At 42.3% G+C, this 26415-nt stretch overlaps 1 protein-coding gene across 3 annotated transcripts in view; it reads right to left on the reverse strand.

The window, feature by feature from the left end:
* The window catches only part of LOC148655268 (dynein axonemal heavy chain 3-like), a 237770-nt gene that overhangs the window by 163649 nt on the left and 47706 nt on the right, over positions 1–26415 (reverse strand). For all 3 annotated transcript variants that reach the window (XM_088645659.1, XM_088645658.1, XM_088645657.1), the window contains one exon: positions 1210–1505. In XM_088645659.1, coding sequence (XP_088501785.1) covers positions 1210–1505 — 296 coding nt within the window. The remainder of the gene's footprint in view (positions 1–1209; positions 1506–26415) is intronic.

Below are 26415 nucleotides of genomic sequence, written 5' to 3' on the forward strand. Positions count from 1 at the left end.
GAATCCCGTCTCTCTGGAGCAAGGAGACAAAACAAAGCCCGCAGCTGCCTAAGTCTTTTCGGAGACGCACAGCACAGAGGCACTCCTACATCACAGCTCAAACCCTCACAAATCGACCAGCGGCTTGATCACAGCACACACAGACAGACAGACGTCTATGGTAGAAAGGTACCGGTCAAAGTGCCCGAACCGTGAAGGGGATTCTGGTTCTGTGAAGATGTAATTCCTTCTCCTGTCCCATTCTGGTTTTTGTGTGCACTCGGATTCATGGTTGTGACGCCTCTCCCCCTCTCCCCTGATGGAAATAAGCGTGTGTGTTTTCCCTAGGTCAACTACAAATTCGACTTTGATTAAAAATCCTTCGGAAGGTTCACTTTTATTTGCAAAAGGAAAGCTGTGCCCGGAATTTAAAGGAGCTCCCGATCTTAAGATCGGTCTCGAAACTTTGCTTTGATCCCCTCTTGGGGCGACGGGTGGTCTTCACCTGTGTCATCGCAACCTGTTCCCGGGGCTCAGGGAGGAATCTAACGGACAAGGTGCTAAAGACTCACCAGTTTCCAAATTTGCAAAATCTATACAAGAAAGAAACAGCTGAACACAAACACCACTGCCAAAAAACAGATTCCTTTTTCCTTCTGCCCAATGTGTTCTGTAATGGCCCTAAACAGCATGGCAAAATCTACAGATTAAACCAAGTAAAAGACTAGATAAAAGAAAATGCAAGACATAAATGTTGCCATCATTGGATACTCACCTGGTGTCTCTTCTCTCCTTCTCTAGGGCAAAACTGTAGAAGCCTTTCTTGTGCAGTAAGAGCCAGAGACTCGCACTCAACTGCAGGGTCTGACATCATTCAACAAAAGGGGAGGTTTCCCTCCCGTCTGCAATGTGCTCTTTCTCTCCCTGCTGGTGCTGCTTTTAATGAAGCTCTTCAACCAGAGACAGCAGCAAATCAGCTTGCAACAAACAGGCAGCCAACCAGCGAAACAAACACACAAACAAGCTGGCTCCGAGAGAGGTACGCCGAGATTTTCGCAGCGCCCTGCTAATAAGCTCTATGAAGGAGAAGAGCACATTTAAAAAAAAATAATAATTAAAAAATAAAGATCTGCAAGAAGGGGAAACTTTCATCTGAAACCCCACCTAAAAGGCAGGAATGAGCGAACAATGAGCCAGGCAGGAAAAAAGGGCCTGAGCTCTCCTACTCACCCTGCAGTGTGTCCTGAAAGGGTCCCTGGGGACGATGGCATAGACCCTCTTTTGTGACTCTGGGTGCCCCTTCCCTGCCCGAGACGCTCCCTCCCCGCGGGGCGAGACGAGGCAGGTGGGAGGCCGGGGCTGGTCCTTCTGCGGGGCCGGGCTGGCCAGCGGGCCGGGTCCGCGGGGCTGCTGTCGGCGCCGGCGGGGGGCTCCGGTCCGCTGCCTCTGGATGGTAATCAGTTCCCTGGGTGGCTGAGTCTCTGATAAGCTGCTCTTCACTCTGCCTGGCCCCCAGGGCTTTCAGTCTGTCAGTTTACCAGAGAGAAGAAAAATTAAAAAAGGAATCAAACCAGAAATCAATTAAGGCAGCTTCACCCTCTCTTTCTACATGTACACAAATAAACCTAAAAATACATGACCATCCCCCTCCCCAGCCCCCTTAGCACCATAATCATTCATATATATGTATGTGTGTATGAATTGATTGCAGACGCAGGTAGATTAGTATGGATGAGTCTCATTACTGTCGCTGTACGATGCGCACAAGCACACTGAGGCTGAAAGAGAAAGGTCCTCCTAATGAAACTCGGGTCAAATTGGCGGATCCTGACATTTACGGTGACAATGAATGAGAAGTGAGAGCATCACACGGAGCGTTAGGAAATTCTCAGCCTAACGCCGGGGCCGACGGTTTTCCTTTTTTTTAATTCTTTTTTTTTTCCCCCCGTTCAAAAAAGGAAGCTTTTAGATCCTTCCCTCCTGTTTCCATAGTGATTCATTTTCCCCCTTTCTCTTTGAGATTGGCTTGCGAGAGAGAAGGGGGGAGCCGGTCTGTGTTTGTGTGTGTGTGTGTGTGTGCATGGGTGTCGGTCCATGCCGGTGTTCTGGTGGCTGTCTGGACCCACTCACACTCCACACAGGAGTGCCAGTGTGGTTTGTCTCCCTGTACCACTCGCACACTGCCCTCGCCCATATTGTTTCGTGGTTATGAACATTGATCAATATGCATGTATTTGTTTTTTTCCAGCTGACCAAATCCTTCTCTTGCGAGGTCACCAAAAAAAAAGTGACAGAAGTATTCGCAAAAGGAAAACGTGCTGTCTCTTCTCCAGGGGGGGGTCTTTGGATTCTCCACATAAACCAGCTCTCATAAGACACGACACGAAAGACTTGGGAAACTGGAAACCGGGCTCCATTTTATCACAGTGCTCAAGAGGACTATGCTTTAGCTGCTGTGCCATTCAAACAACATCCGCATCAGGGCTGTAAGGGGAATATTGTGTACTGACCAGAAAAAAGGCAACTCAAAGGATTGCACCCAAAATAAAGTCTAAATTTGTGATACTGAAATATTCAATCGGAGTTCGGGGAAACAAAAACATAACCACTTTGTTTTGAATTCTTGAAACAGACACTATTTCTGATGCTCCCACTAATGAGACAGCTTGCACAAACTCCTGTGACAACAAATGCTCCACATAAATAAACCTGTGTACCGCCCATGGTTTTGACACAGTTGGCCTTTTTAAATTTCCAATAACACATTACAAGACGGGATTTAATAGTATTCAAATACCTGAACTTGGAACACGGGGACTATACACAAACATGGTTAAGGCTACAGTTTGTGACTTAAAGAGGAAGGGATTGAAAATCCTAAAGAATTAAAGTTCATAATGGACACAAAATCCAGGATGGAAATAAAACTCCCAATGCAAAGCAATTTGATCTGTTTCATGCTTTACCAGTCACATCTTCTTATACAAATCATGCAGACGAAGCCAGAACTGATTTCCTGCAGTAATGTCACATTTACGGTACTTTAACTCCACATCTGTCTATTTCATTGAACCCCGACTAAGCGAACCCAGTGTTCTGCTGAAACTCACGATGCCTTGGTCTGGGCTGGTGTTCAGGAGCCTGTAGCTGCGGATTTCTGAAATGCCCCAAACCCGAAGCGCAACGGGAGTCTGATCGTCATCCTCCCACATAAATAAAAAGTTAATTTGCTCCTGAGAGGCGCGCGTGCTACAGACCATCGAGTGTGCTAATTGTTTTAACCTGCCCTCCGGAAGACAAATGATGGGAGATGATAAATTGCAGTGAAAGGCACCACTGGATAATGAATCACTGTCGGGGGGAGCCAGACACTTCTCTTCTACGGCCTTCGAGACATACTGTACCAACCTCTCAGCCAGCCCGCTTTAGGGAGACGCTTTCTCCGCAAGTTAAAAGGAAGAGAAAATCCAAATAATTTGTGGGCGGGCACAGAAACCGAAAGGCTGCAGTGGAATGATAATTTGGCAGCTACCTTTAATTGAATTGGATGCTGTCCTTTCTTTTATCGTGAACATGGCAGGAGCTTCATTTTCTAATCTGTCGTGTATCTTACCATGTACCATCGCAAGGCTGAACACCACTCTTTCAGGACCCCTCTGTTTTAGACAAGCTACTGTATAGTCATTCTGGTGGCAGGTACAAAGCCATCAATCAATGTCACGGGAGTTGACTAATTGCTCGAATTCCAATGAGGTGCAGAGCTCTGAATTTGCCAGATAAATGTATAGTTGGTCTTTGGCTCCATCAATCTTTTCATTGAGATGACCAGCTTTTAATATGTTGTGCAAGGCTAACCCATCTTCAGGCGTGTTCAAGCAGAAAATGGCAAGAGACCTCTGTTGGTGAAAATACGTTAAAAATTTAGTCAAACTCTTCCAGGGGACATAAAATGTGACATTTAAGAATGAATTCAACAAGTGTTTCTTTTCTTCCATAGGCTTTCTTAGATCCATCTCTGCGAAATACCGTAAGCACAGCATGCGTACCACAGTGCATTCCTACATCTGTAATCCAGTTAGAACTGTAATTACCTCATTTCTTTCTCACCTGAGCCCTGTCCCAGCCTTTCTAGAGTCAGCATGGTTGCCAGGCGCCTATCAACATGTGGGAAGAAAGAGTCTCCGACAGCAATCACAGAGCCACACAGAGAAAGCATGCAAATTCCAGCACGGAGAGAGCTCGTACTAACCTTATTTATTTAAGACAGGTAAGGCATCAGTCGCGGAAAAAAAAGGAGAAATGAACAAGGGCTGGGACAGTGTCGGAGCCGTATCCTCCAGCCCTGCTGATGATTTCAGTAAAGTGTGAAAAGTGGCTGGTCCAAGTCACTGAGGCATGACAGCTGTCTACTCGGTAAAAAAGGGCAGCGAAGGCAGCAAACAGGCAGGCTGGAGCCAAAGCTGACGGTGCATCAGAGCAGCCGACAGCAGACCTGCCGGATAGAGCCCTGTGCCGCTGCTGCACAATGAGGGAGTGTGTGCAGGTTTGTAACCAGGTGGCTTTTTAGAATACAGGAGAGTCTTGTGGTGGGCTCTCCAGTACCCTGTAAAGGCATTCTCACCCATGCAGGGTTTTCACTTTTAAAGCCTGCAGTCGTGATACCTTCATGTAGCCATTCATGTTTGAAATATACACAACCTGTTCTGTTTTAAGATAGACCACAACAGGGGCTGAATAGGAAAATCATTGTGCTGATGTTTCTTTTTTTAACGAGGATTTGTTCCAAGTTGCAAGTCTGCACATCCTGTTGGAGTTCTGCATGCTTTATTCTTCTCAATGAATGTATTAAAATTCTACAGTATATCAAGTCCATTTATGATGACCCATCGATCGTGGATTTGGTTTCACCCTGCACTGTCATTTTAGTCTCATTTTACTGCTTAATTGTTTTGATGTCATTTTTGTATCCAGGAAACATCCATGCATCTATTTTCTAACCCCTACTCTATCCCAGCAAGCAATGGGCGCAAGCCAGGGCACATCCTGTATGGGACAACAGCGCATCGCAGGGCAGACTCACACAAACACAGACATGCTCACACTGGGACCAATTTTCCCAGAAGCCAAATCACCTATTAGTATATCTCAGGAAGGAAACCAGAGCTCATGGAGAAAACCCAGGCAAACACGGGGAGAACATATGAACACCACACAGATACTGTAGCACCCCAGATCCAGTAACCGAACCCAGGATCCCCGCACTGAGAGGCAACAATTTTAACCACAGTTCCACCTTGATGACCATCCAGGAAGGTGGAGTACATGTGACAGAAAAGTGTCAAATATGACCAGAGCTGGGTACAGCCGACGGAAATTGGTTTCTATAATTAAGCAATATAGAGAAATATTTAGAGTATTTAGAAAAAGAGAGTGGAATTCTAAGAAACCCTAGGTTCATCACACATAGCAGTTTTAGGAAAACCGTGCAAAATGAGAAACGTCATCCATTATCATGAGAGTGTATATTCCTGGTAAGGGTAGCAGCACAGCAAGGAAAAATGTCAGCCTTAAATTTTGCTTTCTATTAGGATTTGCGAACACATCCCTGCCTAAAGTAATAAATTCACCACTGGATTTGTGCTTTGGAGTCAATGAAGCCTGATACCATGCAGGACTGGGATTATGCTGGATTAGGTAAATTATGAGCAGGGACTAATCTTGTAAAGAAATTTGCAAATAAATCAAGACGTAGCATTAAAATGATACAATTTACTACAAAGGAAGGTTGCAAATTAGAAATCCAGGGTGGGACAATGCTTTTGTACTCTTCAGCAAGGACTTTTACTCTCATTGCTCCAGCTAACATTAAATATCAATGAGTAAAAATATCAGTTACCCTTGATAAAAGTGTTATAAACCAAAAGTCATATTTTCAATATCCCCTGCTATAAAATCAGTAAACAACATTGATACAGAGCTCCTTTCAAACACCACACAGCACAATCAATGGCAAAATCCATTCCAAGTTGAGGTTTAAAAATAAAAATAGCAATTACAGTGGAAAAACTGAAGACGAGCTTCTGAGATCTTTCTAAGAACAGAAAACGTTGGCTCTCCACTCGGAGCAGCTGGTATCAGCACAGGAGTCACTGTGTGTGCTTGTACCATTTTCATCATCGCACCTGTACAAAATGGATTGTTTGGTCCTGGAAGTTAACAAGAACCTATGAGTCTGTCAGCAACCTCATCTTAACTGTGCAGCAAGAACAGGAACACAAGCCTCCCAAGAAACATTTTCAGAGGTCTAAGAACCAGATTCGTGATTAAATCAAAGCTAAGGTAGGCCTCAGATGTTTTTATTTATGTAGGAACGGCTCATCGGGTTAAAAAGTTTGAAAACTACTGGTTTGAAAAGTCTAGCCTCTCTTCAAGAAACAGATGGTAGTTTACATTAAAAAAAAAAAGACCCAGGGAAGTAGCTGGAATGAAGTAAAATAATGAATTCGAAGGGAAAGCACGTCTTCTGAAGCCAAAGCAGATTTGGTGTGTCCGGTGTTTTTGTTCCAACATTCATGTGTCACAATAGACATTTTCTGCTTCTTAATTGACCTGTCTGACCGATGTGTTTGAAGTTGGGAGATGAAAGCGGTGTTTTGCAATCAGGCGCGTCTGTCCTGTGACACGACCTGAATGAACAGAGGATAACAGAGACGGAGCCGGAGATCTGGGGATTATCAACGCAATGGAAGAAAAGAGTTGCCACACATGAGTGGTGGAATGGACTGTCTGCTGTCTTACTGCCCTTGCCGTAGTGCACCCAAGCTGTAGATCTAATGTATGGGGAATTCCAGGGGGGACTATATTGATCGCTGAGTTCTAGGTTATACAGTTATAATGGGACAGTCCAACTGGAATACATGCTAGAAAAGCCAGGTTCAGTATTTGCTCCTGTATTGTGCCTTCTTAAGGCTCTCTAAATCTATCCTGGTGGATTCTTATAGTTGTTGCATTGGTCATTGTAAATGTTAGGTATTTGTCCTCCCCAGCCCTGTATGACCTCCCTTTTCCTATGGGTAGTTTCATGGGTGGGGGCCATAGTTTTCTGGGAAAATTGCTTAAGAGGCAATGCATTACCTACACATGACACAAACAACTGATAGTGTTATAATATTATTTTCCTGCAATGTCTTGTTAAATTAAAAAAAAAAAACAGTCTTTGAATAGGTAACTTGCAACTGTAATGGATTCTTAACTTTTCCCCGACTTGATTACAATGTTGCATGAGGAATCCTGAGAATTATGTCACGGGGAAACAACTGCCTTCTTTCATGACCGGCTATCTCACCAGGCTTAGCTACAATCCATATGACATTTTTAAATAAACAGAACTCGCCATAAAGTTATTCTACAGTGCAGGATATTAGGAATACTGGGGAAATGGATTGGTGCTGTTGTTATTTAAAGATGAGCAATATAGCACTCAACAGCTCTTTTATAACACGGTCAACCTGACAAACCTCCTTTTTCTCTGTTTATAGTCAGCTCTCGAACGATAACAATTGCAACAGTTCAGATTAGTGAGTACCGCCCAGAAAGTAGGACTGACACATCACAACATATATAGTACGTTGTTTAGCATGTTGTTGAGAATCTGTAGATCTTAATGCTCTGGTATTACTGTCATTTACTGTGCAGTTATCTACAACCAGGAATTTCAAGCTCTGTTGTGCATCGGTCACTCATGGTATAATTTCTAACCACAAGCTGGTACTCACAAAGGTCTCACAAAGGTCTACTACTTGAAATCTGGAATAACTTCACAGTGAACATAAGGGCTGGGACTGTTACTGTTCCTCATTTCTTGATCCGTTCATCACCTAGGTAACCAGCTTACAACAAACATAGCCTGAAACGGACAAGTATTTATATTGAAATCCCTGCTTTCATTCGCTGTGAATTAATTCCCTTTTGACACCCAGCAGAGTAAACATGAAATGTGTGCTCCATTCATCTGGTTTTGAAAGTGCAAACAGATTGCCAACATGTGTTTTTTGTAATTGCAGCAGACCCAGCACTTAAGTTTGGATAAACAAAATTCAAATATCAATACTTTGACATTCCACATTGGACCCTTAAAACTCCTGCTTATTAAAGTTTCTTTAAAACAAACAACAAATCAATTTTTTCAGGAAAGCATCGAGACAGCTCAATGGTGTAGGGGCACTGGAACACTGTGAAACTTTGACTTTTAAATTGCATTTTAAATACACTTACTCCCAACAGCATTTAAACACCTGGTGTCTAATTCAGGAAAACATAAGAATCCCATTGTACTGCCCTCAGATCCATTTCAGCTTTTCAATCTGTAGTCTTTTACAAGCCAGCAATGTGTGCTGCATATTTCACAATAGTTCCACCATTGAGTAAATATGTGCATACTAATGTGCCAAAGTAAAATATTTGATATTTCTGCATCAGGAAATCTTACAAAGAAATCAGCCGCAGGTAACATCTGAAATGTCTCAATTTGCTGAGTAATGGTGCCATATTATATTCAATAGAATTGCTTATTAGAGCCACTATGTACAACTAATTTAAATACAAGTTACAATGCAGACATTCTCTATTTTTATTGTTCTCTAACGATTTTTGGAGATTGAAAGCTCTCCTTCTTGTTCTTCATGTCCTTCACACAATGGCTCTTTTTAACTGCTTGTTTTCCCGATTTCAGTGACATTTACAGGATTTAATATTTCTTATTTTCATTCTGCACTATGAATTGAGGTATGACTGAGTCACAGAAGGTGCTTAGGAACTTATTGATTCAGAAAGCTGTTTTCTTTCAAGATGGGCTTGAGAGGTTCTTAAGAACATCAGAATAGCACATGTGAGGTTACAAATGAAAGATTTCCAGTCTATATCCGTGTAATCTGGCTTTCCCAAAGTCCCCCTTTCACAGAATTGGTGAAGTAATTTGTGACTCTGTGAATATGGGCTGTTGGAACAGACTGGTCATCGTGCGCCACCCAGGTGGGCCCTGCTCATCAGATATAGATGGAAAGGTCCTCTCTTGTACTGTATATAAAGTGTTCTGAGATCCAACAGAATAATAAGCTCAATATGCCAATCAAGTTGGGTCAAGAAAAATGAAAACAAAAACAAATAAGTTTCAGCTTCCAGCTCCTAAGAAGTACCGTACATCTTGGAACCAACATTCAACTTTTCTTACGAGGGAATCAGTCAGTGATGATAAACCCTTTGGAATACACATGGGAATACTATGAACAGCAATAATTATTAACATACCCAACAGGGAAAGATTGAAGCTGATCTGGCCAGGTCAGGATGAGTATGTACATTATTTTAAACATCTGAGGATTTTAAAACTAATTTGGTTAGAATTAGTGGTAGTAACCATATTTTCACATTATATTTTCCAGTTGAATGTGTACTACTTCTCTGGCTTATTTCGATTTTTAAGTTTGATCTAATTCGCCAGTATGGGGAATTCATTAATTTATATTATTATATTCATGCTGTTGACCCATTTATGAACTCTTCCTATAGACTACAGGAAATACAGTTCTACAAGTATAGAACTACAAACTCTGCAATCTACTGTATACAGTACATTCCAACAGCACCGTGGAATCAAGTAGGGGGTTCTTAGGGCTATGGTTATATCGATGGGGAAATTGCTGAAAAATAGATGCTCTTGGAAAGTTTCTGATTGGATAAACTGAGCACGTTCATTTAATTCAGCCCTAAAAAGTCCAAAAGCTTTAAAGTTTGAGAAATTCCCACCTTATGTTCTGAATTACACATCTTCTTATCTTGCCCATGCTTCAACCTTATTTATTAAACTATTGTGTTATTTATATCACATATCTACGCAGCAGCTGTAAATGAATATTCACAAAATACTTCCCTAAAAGTGCTAGAAGCATCTAAAGAAAAAAAAAAAGGAAACGCTGATTTTGGTAGGTACATAATTTATTAACGAGACCATTGACCCCCTTCACACACATGGAAAACAAAAGAACATCTGTGCTCACTGTCATCAAACCCTTCAGCTCGGAGAGATGGGAAACAAAGCCAAATTAAGTTGCTACTCTGCGGCAGTGAGGTGTCTAAATGTTTGTTACCAGATGCAGCATCATTTAGCTGGTGAAATAATGGGAGTAAGTCACAGCGTGAAGTGACTGAGAGTCTCTGAGTGCAGCCCCACGAGTCTCATTTATCATGGCGTCTACAGCAAGGTGCAAACTCTCTCCACAGACTGTCTCTCAACTCATTGTGAGCACTGGTAATGAAGACATACAGTGACCCCACAGCTGACGGGCACACAAACAGACATAGATACACACACAAGGACTCGCTGTCTGCTCTAATGAAGAGTTTGTACACAGATCTAAAACGCTAGAGCATTTGTAGATCACCCTGCTGATGAACGTTTCTGAAAAAGAAAACATACTGCACATTTTTTAAGTAGAAAATGGGTATCTGTAATGGATATGATGTGTAAAATACACTTCACAAAACCAGTTAACTTTAAATGTGTGTCACATACTGTATGTACACACACAGGCACTAACAGAGTTTATACATACAGTAGGTACATAGGTTGCATGTATGCCAATATTTTTATAAGTTTAATGATAATATTAAGAGATCAGATCACTTTTATTAGCCATATACAATTTCTTGCATTAGGAATTTGTCTTTTCGGATACCCCAGCTTGTTCTCCATGGCATACAGACAGGGAGAGAGAAGCCTGGGGTCAGAGCGCAGGGTCAGCCATTTATACAGCGCACCTGGAGCAGCTGGGGTTAAGAACCTTGCTCAGGGGCCCAACAGAGTAGGATTCCTATGCTGGCCGTGGGATTTGAACCAGAGAAGCTCAGAGAAGAATTTAGTTACAGGAGGACATACAGGTTAACGTCTCACCAAAAGGACTGCGTGTCCCACAATACAGTATCCTCAGTCACCACAGCTTGGTACTGTTTAGAAAATTCTGGTCTAGCGGGAAGATCGCTACCTACTGGTCCAGCAGTTCTAGCAGCAAACTAGATTCCTTAGCGGTTTCCCATCACATCAGTACTGACCAGGTCCAGCCTTGCTTACCTTCTGAGATCTGTCAGGATCAGGCAAGAAGAAAGTAACCCTGCTGTCATAAACATTTTGATGAGACGGTGAGCTCTATACTTCACATACTGTATATATAGTATTTGCATATACTGCGTAACATGTCATGTCATTTACCAAACCGCTTTATACCATACAGTGTTGCAGGTAGCCGCAGCCTACCTGGCAAGCAACGAGTGCAAGACAGGGTACACCATGGGTACACCCGGCCACCGCAGGGCCAGTGCAAGCCAGTCCTACATGGGGACAATTTGGAGGCCACGGTAAAGGTCGAGGGGGAAATCTGGCCCGGACACTGGGATAACTCCCAACTCTTCTCGAGAAATGCCCTGGGACCTTTAATGATCCCTGAGAGTCAGGACCTCGGTGTAACGTCTCATCTGAAAGATGGTACAAGGACAAGTGGACAAGACAGTATGGCTCCTCTATGGAGAGGGAAAGGCAAAGAAAAAAAAAACACTTGCCTTATTTAATCAGTTTCAATTATTGGTTCCTCATCATAAGAACACAAACACAATAAGAATGTGCAATTCTATCAAAAGAAGATGCAATCGGCAAATTACACTATTAATTTGTTGTTTTATTACTTTGGCTAAGATGCATGGCCCTATAAGGCAACAGGACTGTGACTGGAATAATATGTGGAAATAAAATGAATCGTCCAAAAGTGACTCAACACTTCAATACCTCTTAGACCTTTGTCATTGCAGCCACGTTGCTGCCATCAAGCTAAAGATCCTGAAAGGCCATTAAACTGCGCGTGACTGAGCCTCTGAGGAAAGATTCTTGTCTTTTTAGGCAGGAATTTAAGGGTGGAAGAAGCACTAGTGCAGAGCAGATTCCCACCTGCAGTTCTGCACTTGACTGCATTTGATACTGCCGGGCAGATACAGCCTCTGCCTGTGCCTCTGCTTTATTATATTCGAAGGATTACACCCATGCCCAGGATCCAGAGATTAAAAAAAAAAAAACAGAATAAAATAACATTTACATTTAATAAGCATCGAGTTACGGAACAGATTTCAGTCGGCGCTTGTTAATTCCCTTTTAATTGCTTGTTGCGGTAGCTCCTGATCGCTTCTGCCCCTTCCCAGTTCTCATTTTGGAAGTTGTTATTTTGTTCTTCCTCGCAACTGTGCACTGATCCCCCTGAGAAGGAATAATTGAGCTTGGTAATAGTATTAGAGCATCACCTTCTAACAGCACTGCTGGCTTGGGCATCAGCTGATACCAGTCTGTCTCTCTTGGGCTACTGTCTTGCGCTGCTAGATTCGCACAATTATTTTGTGCTTTTTTTTGGGGGGGTGCAGTTGAGTTTCTTATAGCTCCGCCGCATTGTGATAAGCAGGAAGCTAAAATCCCCTTTGCCATGAAATCCTACAGCAGTATCTTGAGTATTCCATCTAATGCGCCATGTTCACAGCTCCCAGGCTTCGTCTTAAAAAAACTGTCTGGCTTAACTGACTCCGATTAGAATTAATCTTTGGCCACCAAATGTTACAGAAAGTAGCATAGGCATGCACTTGTGCTGACACGAGACTGTAAAAGAAGCTGGAAAATGGAAAAAGAGCCCAGACTTGTGCAATAAACCCACTCCGACTCTGACATCAGTGTTTCTTTAACCTTGCTACTGTATAACAGAACAAGCACCCAAAAACACGAAGAATACTTCAAAACATAGGAAAGGTTAGAAGTGAGAAGGGGCTATTTTCCATGCTCACAGCGTAAAGATCAGCCTTCAGTGTGACCTTCTGCATCAGGCCCTGTCAGCATGATGCACAAAGCCAAGCTAGTGGGCCAGTGTTTCTGTCTATCCACTCCACTTTGTGCTTAGTTTGTTTTGTCCAGAAGACAAGGAACTTAAGACAATGTCAGGCCAGTCAGCCCATGTAGCTTACACATCAAGAAATTCTGTCACACGAGACTGAATTTAAACAGGAATTATTTAATTGTTTATATCACCTTTAATGTTTTAAGGGGTGAGGGGGTTATGGGAGTTTTTGAGTTGTCTAATGTTGTCTCCTCTTATAGAGCTGTCTGAGATGACAGAGAATGTTCAGGCTGTACAAAAGAGGAAGATGGGAAAGTATAATATTGCTGCACAAAATCTGTGGCCAAAAAGACTGAATCTCCCTCAATGTTCTCTAAGAAAGCTAGCAGAATAACTTTAGTTTTTATTAAAAAAATCTGTGAAAATTTCCATTTGTTTTATACAGTCCATAGGAATCACCCCTGATTCCTAAATCATAGTACCATTCCTCACTGCACACTCTGAGGTGTTGGTTGTGAACTGCGGTAGTCATTCGGTAAGCTAAAGTGATCATTAGCAATGGAGACATGCACTGTAAAAGAAGCAATGATTCACAACCGCTCCATGAATTGGAAGGACTGCTGGGGTCAACAGCTTGCAGAGGCAGGACAGCAAAGGCCTCTTCTTATCATTATTTACACACCGCACAGTCTCCTCATCTCACTTCAGGCAGCAATTCCACAGCTGGAGAGGAGGGAGAAAAAGGGCCAGGAGTTCAGAGTGAGACTGCTGTCAGTGACCATTCTCCTCTCCCTTAACGCTGCACAGACATTACCGCCTCTTAAGCTGCAGACATACACAGAACCAAGCACGAAAAGGAGCGGGCAGAAACAAAGCAGCAGCTTAGCCTTGTGACCTGATGTAGAAGGTATTATTTACAGTATATACAGTACTGTATTTGTCTAATGCTTTTAGCCAAAGCAACTTACATTTACAACCACTTATATAGCAGGATAATGTACTAGACTAAACAGGGGAAGCACCTTGTTCTATAGTACACAGCAGTGTCTGACTGCCTTCCAGTCACAACTCCAGATCCCTAATGGACCTGTATCCCTTCTATCACAGTCGACTTTAAAATACAAGGTGCTGCCTTTGTGCGTTTCCCAGTGTGATTTCTCTTCTGTCTCTGACAACCTAAGTAAATAAGCGGAGTATAATGACTAGAGCAGCACAAAGTCGTCGGTATCATTGTTAACTGGATGAATTCCGATTCTTCAACTTTCCCCCCGTTAGTTTCTCATCCTGTTTCAAAGAGCTTGAGGTGAAATAGTGACCTCTTCCAGTGGAGGGCTTGCAAATTCCCTCACCCCCCCCCCCACAAAAAAAAAACCTCTTCCTACCCCCACTCTCTTTTATCACCCCGCGCTGCGTGTTTGTCTTTAAACGCACCAGCTGACAGGCTGCCCATTCCGGCTACCTGACTTCCTGCCTATTCACCAGGGCACAAAGACAGCCAGCTGGGGAGAGCCACAAGAGGCCAGGGCAACAAAGGCCATCTCTGCTGGGAGCCCTTGGCTACAGTACAGCCATGGATAAAACCATTAGCGCTCCTCCAGTCCTCAGTGTGTCCCCACCCCCGCGACTGTCAAGTGCCAGCCAAAAAAAAAGACAAAAGAATACGGGCCCAACCTAATAACCCCCGTCTCTCCTCGAGAACACTGTCTTGCAAAAATAAAAAAAATAAAAAACCTTTTCAAACTGTAACTCCCTCCTTACCAATCACCAGGGACCCCCCCAACATGAAGGCTGTTCCCATTGGTGAGGGCTTCACCAACACTAGACACTTTTACATAAAGTGACACCGCCTCCAGCCATCCCCAAGAGCGGTTATTAACAGTTCAGTTCAAGCTGTGTTATCCTCTGGGGGAAATTTGTTTTACGGCACAGCCCAATAACGCAATACAACAAGGAAGACGAACACTGCCAACAGAGAGGACGGGGTCAAAAAAGACAGCCCTGATAATAATGGCTTCCTGAGCACGGGACTCGGAGGTCTAGACCTCAGCTACTCCCTGAATGCTGACAGCATGACAACAGCAGACATCTTCACACTCACACAGCAACACAGAGAGACTGACGAGAGTTTAACAACAGCTACTGTCCGTGTGGTCACTTAACACTCGTGAAGTAACTGCCTTTGGTGGTCATGGTTAATAAGGAATGAAATGCACTGTGCTGTGAATCTGTGTATTAAGAAATGGTTAAAGACTCAGATTTGTCTGGGGGGAGACAGGAGGCTGGTGGGGTTACCAGGTGGGACTGGAGAGATAGGGGGCTGGTCTCTTCTTTCTGAAGCACATTATTCTTACTACAGATTATTCCTATTCCAGTGCTGTGATTTTCTGTTACCTTGATACTGTACCTGTTCATTTTGTAGCTTATGTTGAAGCGGTTCCTTAAGAACACTGGTTGCATCTAAGCATTTCTCTAGCTATATCTTCCAAGACGTGACTTGCTCTGTTATTTCTGGATTTTACATCAATCGTTTTCTTTGTCCTCTGAGATTATTGGCGACAAGAATGGATTCTGCTCTACCGAAAGTAAAGGGCACTCTGTTATTAATCATATGTTTTTATATAATTACTGACTAATCAATAAAGCCACCGATATCACAGTGTGAGAAAATGAATGTGTGCCTCAGTGTGTGACTGCAAGCTTCTCAAAGGTCCAGCTGCAAAGAGCTTTGTTTTATTTGCGTGTCATTAAAGTCGCCATGTTACCGCTGATTTTCATTTTTCATGGATTCATAGTGGAGCGGAAAAAAATCGATCTGTTATGACTGAAACAGGTAGTTTTAGAAGCAATGCTCTTCCTGAATAATTCATTGTTTTCACGTCAGTTTCTTCTTCATCATAATCATTATCACATCCATATATTTCTAATCATCTGTCTTTCTTGCCTCCAGCGTATGATTGACATCAGCTACTACTGATTTGCTTGTGCAAGATCATGACTGGACAGAATCCAGGTGAAGCCAAGCAGAATGTGACTATCAGTATCCACACTGTGCTAGGTTAGGCAACATAGCTTAGCAGCTAACGCCAGCGACTCAAAGGGATGAACAGGGGACACACGCTGACATCAAAGACTGCACATCAGTTATCAGTATTTCACACTTGTGCAGGAAGCCACAGATATTTTTAAACAGTGGAAAGGCAAAGTTGCCTTCTTTAGATGTTTGGATTTTTTTGTATCACAGAACCATTTTACTAGCTGATAGAAAGCTGCAAGATGTCTAAGCCTAGGAGAGATAATAACAACATAGACCTGAAGAGAGAGAGAGCCCCAGTGTGAATGAATTACCATGACATTGCAGATTGACTCTCATGTACTGTGCAAAATCAACTGCTCCATTGAGCAGAATCTAATTAAATGAAAATTAAAAGTTTAAAAGTAATCTCGCATGAAACAAACTTTAATGCAATATGGTTTTTGAAGGACAGGCAGAATTTGCTGCCACTAAATTAAATGTTTCTATTTGCTCAGTATGCGTACTCTATTTTGCTCCTGTTTTAAATTATACCAAAAGGGTGTAATACAGAGGGGTTCTTTTTGTTTTTGTTTTTGCTTATTGAGCCTTTGTGTGCCGTATCAGGAGAGATCACAATGAATCATTGTGTCAATCACCATATCACCATGTTCATTCAGCTTGATAATTAGTCCTTTTGCTCCACAGACATTTTCACTGTCATACCCCAGTCTCTTCAGAGCCCTAAAGCAGGGTGGTTCCATGCTGGTACTGGAGGGTCAATGTGGCCGCAGGATTTCCAGGTCTGCTTAAAGCAGAAGCACCTGACATGTGGAGAAAAGCTATGAAATCTGTCCAATTAAACTAGCAAGCAGCTGATTCAGTTCGTTAAGCGGCAGACACACACCTGACCTGTAGACCAAGAGTGAACACCCCTGTCCTAATGAGTACTAATACACCCCACCCAACTGGTTAATAAACATATTATGCTTTTGACCCAAACAGAAACATATTTTTAAAAAATGCTTCACATGTGATAGAGTGTTCATGTAATTGTTACTATTTTGTATTGCAAATGTTTGCAAAGCACTCCATTCCAAGGAGATCAATTTCAAACACCACTGCCAAGGTATCTACAGGGGCGAGCTTAAGCACGGAAGGTTACTCACCTCTCCCATATTGGTGCCGTTCACCAACCTTTAGTGGTACTGGTAGACCCAGTTATAGCCCAGAAGGACAGAAAAAAGATAGAAATAGCACCATCGGTTGTACTATCCTGTGATCCTGTTACTCCCTTTAAAAGCATGCAAACCTACAGTACAAAGGCACATACTGTACAGCCCACAGACTGAACTGTGCAGAGAGAAAAGACTATTAAGTCAAATGTGTAGATGGGTGTGGTATCACAAATCCATCATTTACATCTTTATTTAATTCTTCTTGAGAAATCACAAAGACACTGACAAAGTCAAACCAGTGGAGTTTAGAAAGCAAAAGTGAAACATGAATCAGAGGACACAAGGGGGAACTACAGTATGCGGACGTATATTTAATACTACTGTAAGAACTACCCAAAGAGTACTAGGAGTATTGAATCTGTTTCCAGTCATGTTGTTGAAGCTAAAACTCTTGCTTCTTTCGGGAAACACCTGGGTGAGATAATTGGTTCAATTAGCTACTAACTACAAAAATATATTGTTTGAATTACCTACCCTCATTTGTAACTTGTTATTGGGTGTTGCCCATGGAGATACTGTACTGCACTTCAAATATAGCATGTAAAATGGAAAAAAATAAATATATTTATTTTGGGTTTCTACTTAATATCTTATTCATACATTTTCATGCACCCCAAATAAAGACAGATCTAATTTGAAGGTAGATTTTTTTAATATAAATTGATATTCATCACCAAACTGAAGGATGGTGTTTGAGTTTTGCATAAAATATCAGTTTTAAAATGCTTAATACATTTTAAACTACATTTTGCTCACAAAAAGCAGACTTTGCAAAATGTTCTTTAAATTATTCATTGCTTTGTGACACAGGTCTGCTGTTTTCCACAGGGTACACAGCCTCGAGTTTAGTTTAATAATGAACGTTTTAATATACCGGCCCTTAAGAGACTGATCAAGAAACCGCCTCTACTCGGAGAGCCAGCAGAGATCGCAGGTTCAAATGTTCTGACAACAACAAAAAATAAAATGGCACTCTGGAATCAACAGAGACCCTTGCAGATACCCGAGTGCGGGACTCATCTCAAGAACAGTCAGATGATACCGTACATACTTTATATTCCATCTGATCTCTGAAATTTTGAACTTAACAAGTCATTCAGATAATTAGCTTAAAAAATGATCCTGAGCCACAGATTTAAATTTCTAGAAATCTTGGGGGAATTGGACTTCATGGGGTCTAGGAAAGGAAACCACTGTATTCTGATTGTAAAAGCCTACACCGCACAACAGTTAAGAGTGAAGTAGCAATTATTAGCACATTGTTATTATTATTCCACTATTTATGACGGCATGAAAACACTACGCAGAGATGAGCATAATACTGTATTTGGTCATTCCTGTGTTCAATTTTAATGTACGTGATATAACTACAATGACAGCTATTATTTCACAATTCCAAAATACGGTCTTCCTCAGTGCACAACACTAAAATATCAAAAATGTTTGTTACCTCCCCCCAAACAATTCAGGTTCCAGAAACACCATATACTGTATTTCAGTTTTCAATGTTTCAGTTGGCCCACATTCTCCACAGAAAATGGCATCACATTCGGTACTAGTTATATTTTCCAAGAGCAAAACCTAATTGGGGAATAATGAAGGGTTGAATGAACCCCCCAATTAGCTGATCAAATTCAGTTCTCAAACAATTAAAAGAATCTATATGGTAATTTATTTCTGAAGTTAAAATCTACATAACACTGAATCAAATTATCTCAGCATTACAGTCTACAAAACGTACATCAATTGTTAGCAGACTCATTGCTCATTGCTAAATTTGCTGGCATTGCAAAAAATCAATTTAATCCTGTTAAAATCTATTCCTCCAGTGTTTACAACTATTTGATATAATACAATGTCTGGAACTGGGTGTTTCTGCGCACAGAAAATAAATGTTTCCATTTCCATTTGCCAGACTACACTCCCCGGTAACAGGCCCACAAGCTGAATGTCAAAGGTAGACAGATATATGGAGCACTAGATTAAGATGTACATGTACTTAGTCACCTAAATCAGAAAATAAATTATGCTTAGCTTCTCAGATTCAGATTGTGGTGTAGCATAGCGTGTAAGCTTTTGGACTTATAAATGATAGGTTACAGTATGTCTTTAAGTCCCTGAGGCAGACAATGTAGATGTACCCCTGAATGAGGTAGTAACCCCAGTTACTCTAATCCATCCTAGTGTATACATGGGGCCCAGCATTGCTGGGACTGGTTTCCCATCCAAGGGATACTCATATGCTCTCTTGTCCACTTAACACTACAGAAACCAGGTTAAGCTCAGTACCGCTGCTCTCAGCTGGACTTTACTGTTACTTGTCCTTCAGTATTCTGAGACAGAAAAGAAGCATACAAGAGAAGAAAAACCCAAATTGTATGTGAAAAGTTCTTGCATGCATACAAACACAAATACAGTCCCTTCAGAAAGTATTCACGCCCAAACTCAACAGAAATACTTTACATGCATATGGAATTTTTGCCATGATTTACACACATTTTCTAAAAGGTCAAAGTGGAATGAAAATTTCAGATTTTTTTAATGTAATTTAAAAGAAAACACTGAAATGTCTTGATTTAATAATAATTTAATATTCACCTCCTGCTATGACACAGATTGAGCCTTGGTGCATCAAACTTCCTTGTGAGATTACTCTAAATCTTGAATGGAGCCCATCTTGCGGTCTGTTTGATTCGTTGACATTTTTTCAAAAGAAACACACTTGTCTGAGAAGGTCCATCAGGCGACAGTGCAAGGCCTGAAACCAGATTGAGAAATTGAGGCGTGCAATTCCTTTCTGTGTATGAACCTCACCTACGAGATTCTTTTCCCTTGTCGAAGCAAAACACAGAGCCTGGAAACATCAAATGTGCTTCATTGTTTTCTTTTTTAAACTATCCTAGTGTCTCCTTCATTTATATTCTATTGCAACCTTTGCCCATCCTGTGCCCATGAGACACAAGGCTTTAAAACGGCACTTTGCAAATACACCTTGATTCAGTCTCTGACAGAGATGTCTATCTCTCATGCTGAAAAAAGAAGAAAGGAAATACATTTCGGCTGTGGAACCTTCTTCAGAATAAACCTTTAACTTGTTCCTTTGCAGCCTACGCATGCTGACGCAGCTACAGTACCCACCTGAACTATCTTGCAAACTCCTCATTCATCATGGATATCCTGCCCTGATCACACCTTCCACTGGCTCATCAGCAAACGCTGTTCCTCATTCTAACTCCGCCCAGGGCCACAACAGCTTTACATTCTCAATAACAGAGCTGTCATAAAAAAACAAAGAGAGCAGAGGCCTTTTTTCTGATAGGGGCTGTCTCACAAACCAGCAAGCACAATAAACATTTTTTGTTCACGATTGTCCTGGAAGTAGCCATGACCATCAAAACAAGTTTTAAAGCTTTGGGGTGTACATCATCGCAAATGATTCTTAAGTGTAATGGTCACAATTCAACTGGGTCCTGGATCACAGGCGCATGAGGCCAGTGTCCCTTCTGATCTCTTCAGGATGAAGCTGGATTAGGTTATGTAGAAAGGGTGTAATGATAGGGCCTGACAATGTGTCATTACATACAGTAGCACATGTAGAGAGTTTGTGCATTCTTACTGGCTCAATACCTGACTTCTGTTGTCTCTAGTCATACTCTTCGCTCTCAAAGGACTGTCACCAGCACTGGACTTAAAAAGGATATCAGTAAGCCAGAGATGCAACTGATCTAATTTGCAGTGAAAAGATTAAGAAAGATAATATATCAACAAACCTGTCAACTTTGTTCTCAGATAAGTAAAAAAACACACATCTGATATGCCCTGTGTTCGTAAATATAAATATTAATTAAATTAAATCAAGGCACTACTATAGGCTCTTAGGTTACAATATTCGACAACTGAGCAAATATATCTCAATAGGACCTTCTACAAGTTCTTCAAAGAGACAAGAGCCTCAGAGGGAAGGAAATCCATGGTTTTTCTTGGTTTGTTGGCGTCAGTCTACCGGTCTCTGGGGTCTGAGCTGGAGGGCCTTACATTAGAGATGCCTCAGGACTTGGGCAAAACTGCAGTTTTGTGCTCTGTGGCAAACTGTTTCAAGAGGGGCTATAGGAAATAAAACACTGACTGACACTTCCCAAACCACATGAAAGAAAGCTACTCTTGTACTAAGAATAGCTGAAAATATTCACAGATACACTGTCAGACAATACGTCTAAAGGCTTTATATCCTTGGAAGCTACAGTATATGTCCCACAGACTACATGCAACAGTAAATAGAGCAATAGTTGATGAAACTCCCTTCTCTGAATATACTGTAGGAATCCTTGTCCGCATCTAAAAGGCGTCCTCTTCTGAAAACTCCTACTCTGCATATTGTATCCGAAACAGTCCTGTGGCTACTTAAAAAAAAACCACTAATTTATTTTTAACACGTCAGCTTATTTTAAGTACTTTCCACATCACACCGGTACTGAAGAAATTAGACTCATACTGCCAGGAGAAAGTAAGTCCTCTGAAATAAATGTGGTGGCAGACTTTTTAATTGAGGTCGTACAAAACCATTTCCATGGGATACAGCCAGCAGAAGGTGGGGGGAGAGGCAGTGTGCATGACTCCTGTCTCCTAACTGGGGGGTTGCGGGTTCGAGTCCCTGCTGCAGACACTGCTGTTGTACTTTGAGAGTGAGGCACTTCACCCCGGTTGCCCCAGTCCACCCAGCAGTATGAAGGAGGACCAGCACTGCTGGGGCCTGATCCCTGTAATGGACTATCCAGGGGGAAGATCGCATGCTCTCTGATTTGCTTAACGCCACAGCTCCCAGGAAGGGCTCTGGCCTGGTGAGCAAATGTGGCTCCAATATGGAAATCTCCTAGGCAGAAGGTAAGGTAAAGCTAATATATAGCAGGAGAAAGATGGCAGCAAGGAAACCAGTAGCAGGAAATCACTAAGATAGGTCCACCAGGCTGTGGGGAAGACATGAACAGCCCCCCTCCCCCCAGACAGCATGGGCAGAGCCCTTGCCTCGCTGCTCGTTCTCTACGAGCCCGAAGCAGTTGGCTTCACGAAGGAGGACGCACAGCTGCAGCTGAAGGAGCGGTTATGGAACTGGGTTTTAACCCGATGAGGATTAGAGTTTAAACAAGCGTCTGCTCTAACCTGGTGAACCAACGGCAAGCGCAATCCGGTGGTGTACCCACACCGCGCCTAGTTGCCGTCATTCCTCCACACTCCAGTGGGCAAAGTGCCGGCAGAATTTTCCAGGACTTCGAGGATATTAAATAATACAGTCCAATGAAGTGTGGTATGTTTAATTAATCTCAGCACATTTCCATAATTCATGGATACCCATCTGTTTTCTGCCACCCCACGCACTCCCTGTGATAAATAAACACGAGGCTCTGGGGTTTTCTCCCTGACAGCTCCGAGGTGTGGAGGCACAGAGTGGCACAAGAGCGTCTGTCTGTCGGCAGGTCTGTCTGCCAGGGTGCCAGTCTCTCGACGTGCCCAATCCAGCAATACCCAGATGTGGGGCTTTTCAGATCCCCCTGAGCCCAAACCCGAAAAACAAAAATCAAATACAACAGAAAACCTAAGAAATAACCAAGCCGGGGGATCGTTCTAAGCCGAGGAAAGATGACAAACCCTTGCACAGTGACCTTTCCATTTTGGAATATTTTAATTTAGGAAGAAAACCCCAGATGTGAGCTGCAGGCTGTAGATGCAGCCTTTGTAGGCAATACGACTCCCTGTGCACCCAGACAAAACTGAGAGAAAGACAGCACTGCCACCAAGAAGCAAGGAAACTGTAGCCTGTACTTTCTTAAGTTAAAAACACCTTAGGTAAAGCAGGGGATTTTAAGCTGCTTACTTACAGTATCAGTCCACTGCCCTGCAGATATTTCACAACTCGGAGGTAAACTCCAAAACATGATTAATGCGCTGGCTGCAAGTCCTGCCCTAGAGGAGACTGGAAGGTTTGAGTTTTGACCAACTGGTTCAAATCACATGGCTTGGTTAGGATAAAACAATATTCATGACAATATGCAGGAATATGACAAATATAGCCCAGCTACCTGATCTCACAAATCAGGAATGCATTTTCGAAACTGTCTTAACAATTTTACTTATGTGTTGAATTCACGGAGCAAAAATGTCTCAAAAGCCCACTGCTGTTAACATAAACACACAGCTGTAAAGACAGCTGTCAGCCAGCTTAATTTGCACTTTTAATCAGACTGCGATTGTCTTACATCCTAAAAAAATATTAATCGGCGTAACCTGGGAAACAGCGCTTCAGCAAATCAAAGCGGGGGTATTGGAATATCTGTATTGATGTGGGCAGATGCATATGGTGGTACATATATCTTCATTACTAATATGCTTGTGGTTGTTTTTACTTTTATGTCTGATAGGAAGGCAATCAGTTTCTTTGGAATGGCCTGACATTACAGTGTCCTTTTCTGCACCGGAACAATTAAAGCCATCAAACTGCCATCAGACAATTAAGCAATTCAACTCCGTTCGCAACTGACTTGAAGATTTTCTTTCCAATCAATTAATTTCAGGCTTCAGGGTGTTTTGAAGCATGACCTGTTCCTATGAGCTCCCTAATTACAGGAACAGATGGACAACAGGTGCCCTCTGTGGTGCTCTGGCTGTGAACTGCCAATTTGAAGAGTAAGTACTGTGTTTCTAAAAATTGTACAGAGTCATGCACTGCTACAATCCTTAAAGAAATGTGTACTGTACGTCCTTTATCCTTTTATTGCTCACATCCGGAGAAGCTTTTAAAACATAATATGCATAGTGCACTAGAATACATATTAATATAGCACCTTCCATCCACAAAGATTTCAAGGCTCATGTGTTTGAAAGATCCCACTTCCTCTAACCCTGAAACACAGCACTTACCTGGATGATATACAGCGGCCACTCTACACAATCTCACTATGTGTCAGCTCAGGAGGGGAAGTAAGAAACCATGACAGCATCTGAAGTTTTGAGAGGAAATTTAGACAGGCCAGATAGAAACCCAAGCTGGAATTTAGCAAGGACACACTGTCTTAACATCCCTGCTCTTTCAAACAGTGCCATGGGCTCTGCAATGACCGTGAGCAGGTACGACCTTGGCTTAATGTGCAAAGTATATAGCACCTCCTGAAGCACTGTGTCCTCTATCACTGTAGTGGTGCAATAGTTTGGAAATCCAAAGCAAAGTGGTCCTAGGCAAAGAGCGACTTACTTGCCCACCAATACCACCTACAGCAGCAAACCAGTTTTCTTTGGAGGTCTGCCATCCCAGTATTGGATCAGTCCCAGCCTTGCTTAAGTTCTGAAGATCTAATGAGATCAGGCTACAAGGAGGTACGGCTGTTGTCAAAGCAATTCTGCTGGATATAAGCATTCTTTGTGTTCTCAGCTGCACCAGAAGTGTGATTTGCCATTAGTGCATCACTCACAGCTGTTCCGAGGAAGATCAGCTAGAGTCTCTTCCACAGTATGAAGGTTTAGATAAAGGCGAAACTCACACCCAGTACTAGGGTGTGGCTTTCCATTGGGAAGAAGCAAGATGTCGCTGTAAGCCATAAAATTCCCATGAATGAGTGGGACTTTGCAACTGGCAGCAGGGTCAAAGTTCACATTTAAACAGGGCCAAGGTCTGAGAATGGTATTCCTAGTTCATATCTTTCTTTTGACCTCATTTTAATTTTCTTAAACAAATATTTGCTGTTGGTTGGTTTTCATTTTCTTTTAAGTCGCTTTAGTAGTCCTTCTGTCATTCCCTAGATACAAATTGCTGTCAACTGTTACATTTATTTTCACTTTTGTATTAAAAGTCCTGAATTCTGCATGTGGCTAACCAGTTACAATAGCATACTTTGCTTGTATTGTTTGTATTCCCATACAATACAATTGTATTGCTTGTATTCCCATACAATAATGCTTGTATTCCCAAGACACAGATCTAAGGTAGATTTAAGAATGTTAGTTGTTGAGCAGGTGTAAAACAGTCACATTGGATGAGAGCATTCTTCAAAAAAAAGCAAATGGATCCAGGCATCCAGGAATCAAGAATCCTGCTCTGCAGATAAAAGAGGTTTCATAGTAAGTTCTCATAATTACATTTGTCTCTCTATTCCTGTTGTGTAAACTCCTGGAAGAATTAGGCCCTACAGCCCATTCCATTGTAGTTCAGGAAGGATATAAGAAAACTATTGGGCCATTACCTGACATCTTATATTATTACAGTACACTTTGGGTTTATTGAAGGAAAAAAAACATGTGAGTGGGACTTTTTTTGCTGTGGGCGACTCATTTATTATTATTTTTTAATATAAAGGAGTGTTTGCACTGTTGTGTAAGGCCTTCAAGATTTTATCATGCTGCTCAGCCCTATATAAGCATTAACCCATTCATGTGACTCTCTCAATACTTTGAGAAAACAGAAACAAAAAAGAGAGACTGTGCAGTTCTGATAGGAGGACATCTATTCCTATCACCAAAGAACACCAAACATTATGACAGTGTAGTGTCACTTTGAGCAAGGGGAATCAGCAACTACAGATGTAGAATGCTCTGATGTTTATTATATTTCTTTTATATCCAGCCCTTTCCAATCTATTAGTCTTGGTGACAGCACGGTGGCACAGTGGTTAGTAACACAGCTTTACAGCGCTGAGGCCCTGGGTTCAATTCAGGATCTAATTTGAGTTTTTATGTTCTCCCTCGTGTTCGTGTGGGCTTCTTCCTGGTGCTTCGGTTTCCTCCCACATTCTGAAGACATGCTGGTACAGTAGCCCAGTTGGTTTCTGGGAAAATCAGCCCTAGTTGTGAGGAAGTGCTCATCTGTGTCTGCCCAGGAATGGACTGGCATTCCATGCTGGATAGGCCCCGGCTCCACCGCTCTGCTCCACCATGAATTGGAAGAAGCTGTTAGAAAATGGGTGGATGGGTGCTGGTGAGCAGAGACAGCATGTTCAGCAGGAAGGACCAGACAATCCCTCCAGTGTGTCCTAGGTCACTCGTCAGGTCTCCACGCATTGAGGTAGGGCCCCAACAGAAACCTACCGGCGAGGGGGTGGGATCCTTCATAGGTACCCTTTAGATCTAAAGGAGCAGCCAGGTAGAGGAATTCTCACCCTGTCATGGAATGTAAGCCCCATGGCCCTGCTAAGAAACCTCATTTCTGCCACTGGTACCCACGAGTTTGGCCCCTTCAGTCATGACTGAGTTCATGCAATACTGTATGTGAGGTTGGGGACATAGGTCA

Source organism: Lepisosteus platostomus, chromosome 9 (assembly GCF_059453375.1).
Source record: "Lepisosteus platostomus isolate fLepPlt1 chromosome 9, fLepPlt1.hap1, whole genome shotgun sequence".
Lineage (NCBI taxonomy): Eukaryota > Metazoa > Chordata > Actinopteri > Semionotiformes > Lepisosteidae > Lepisosteus > Lepisosteus platostomus.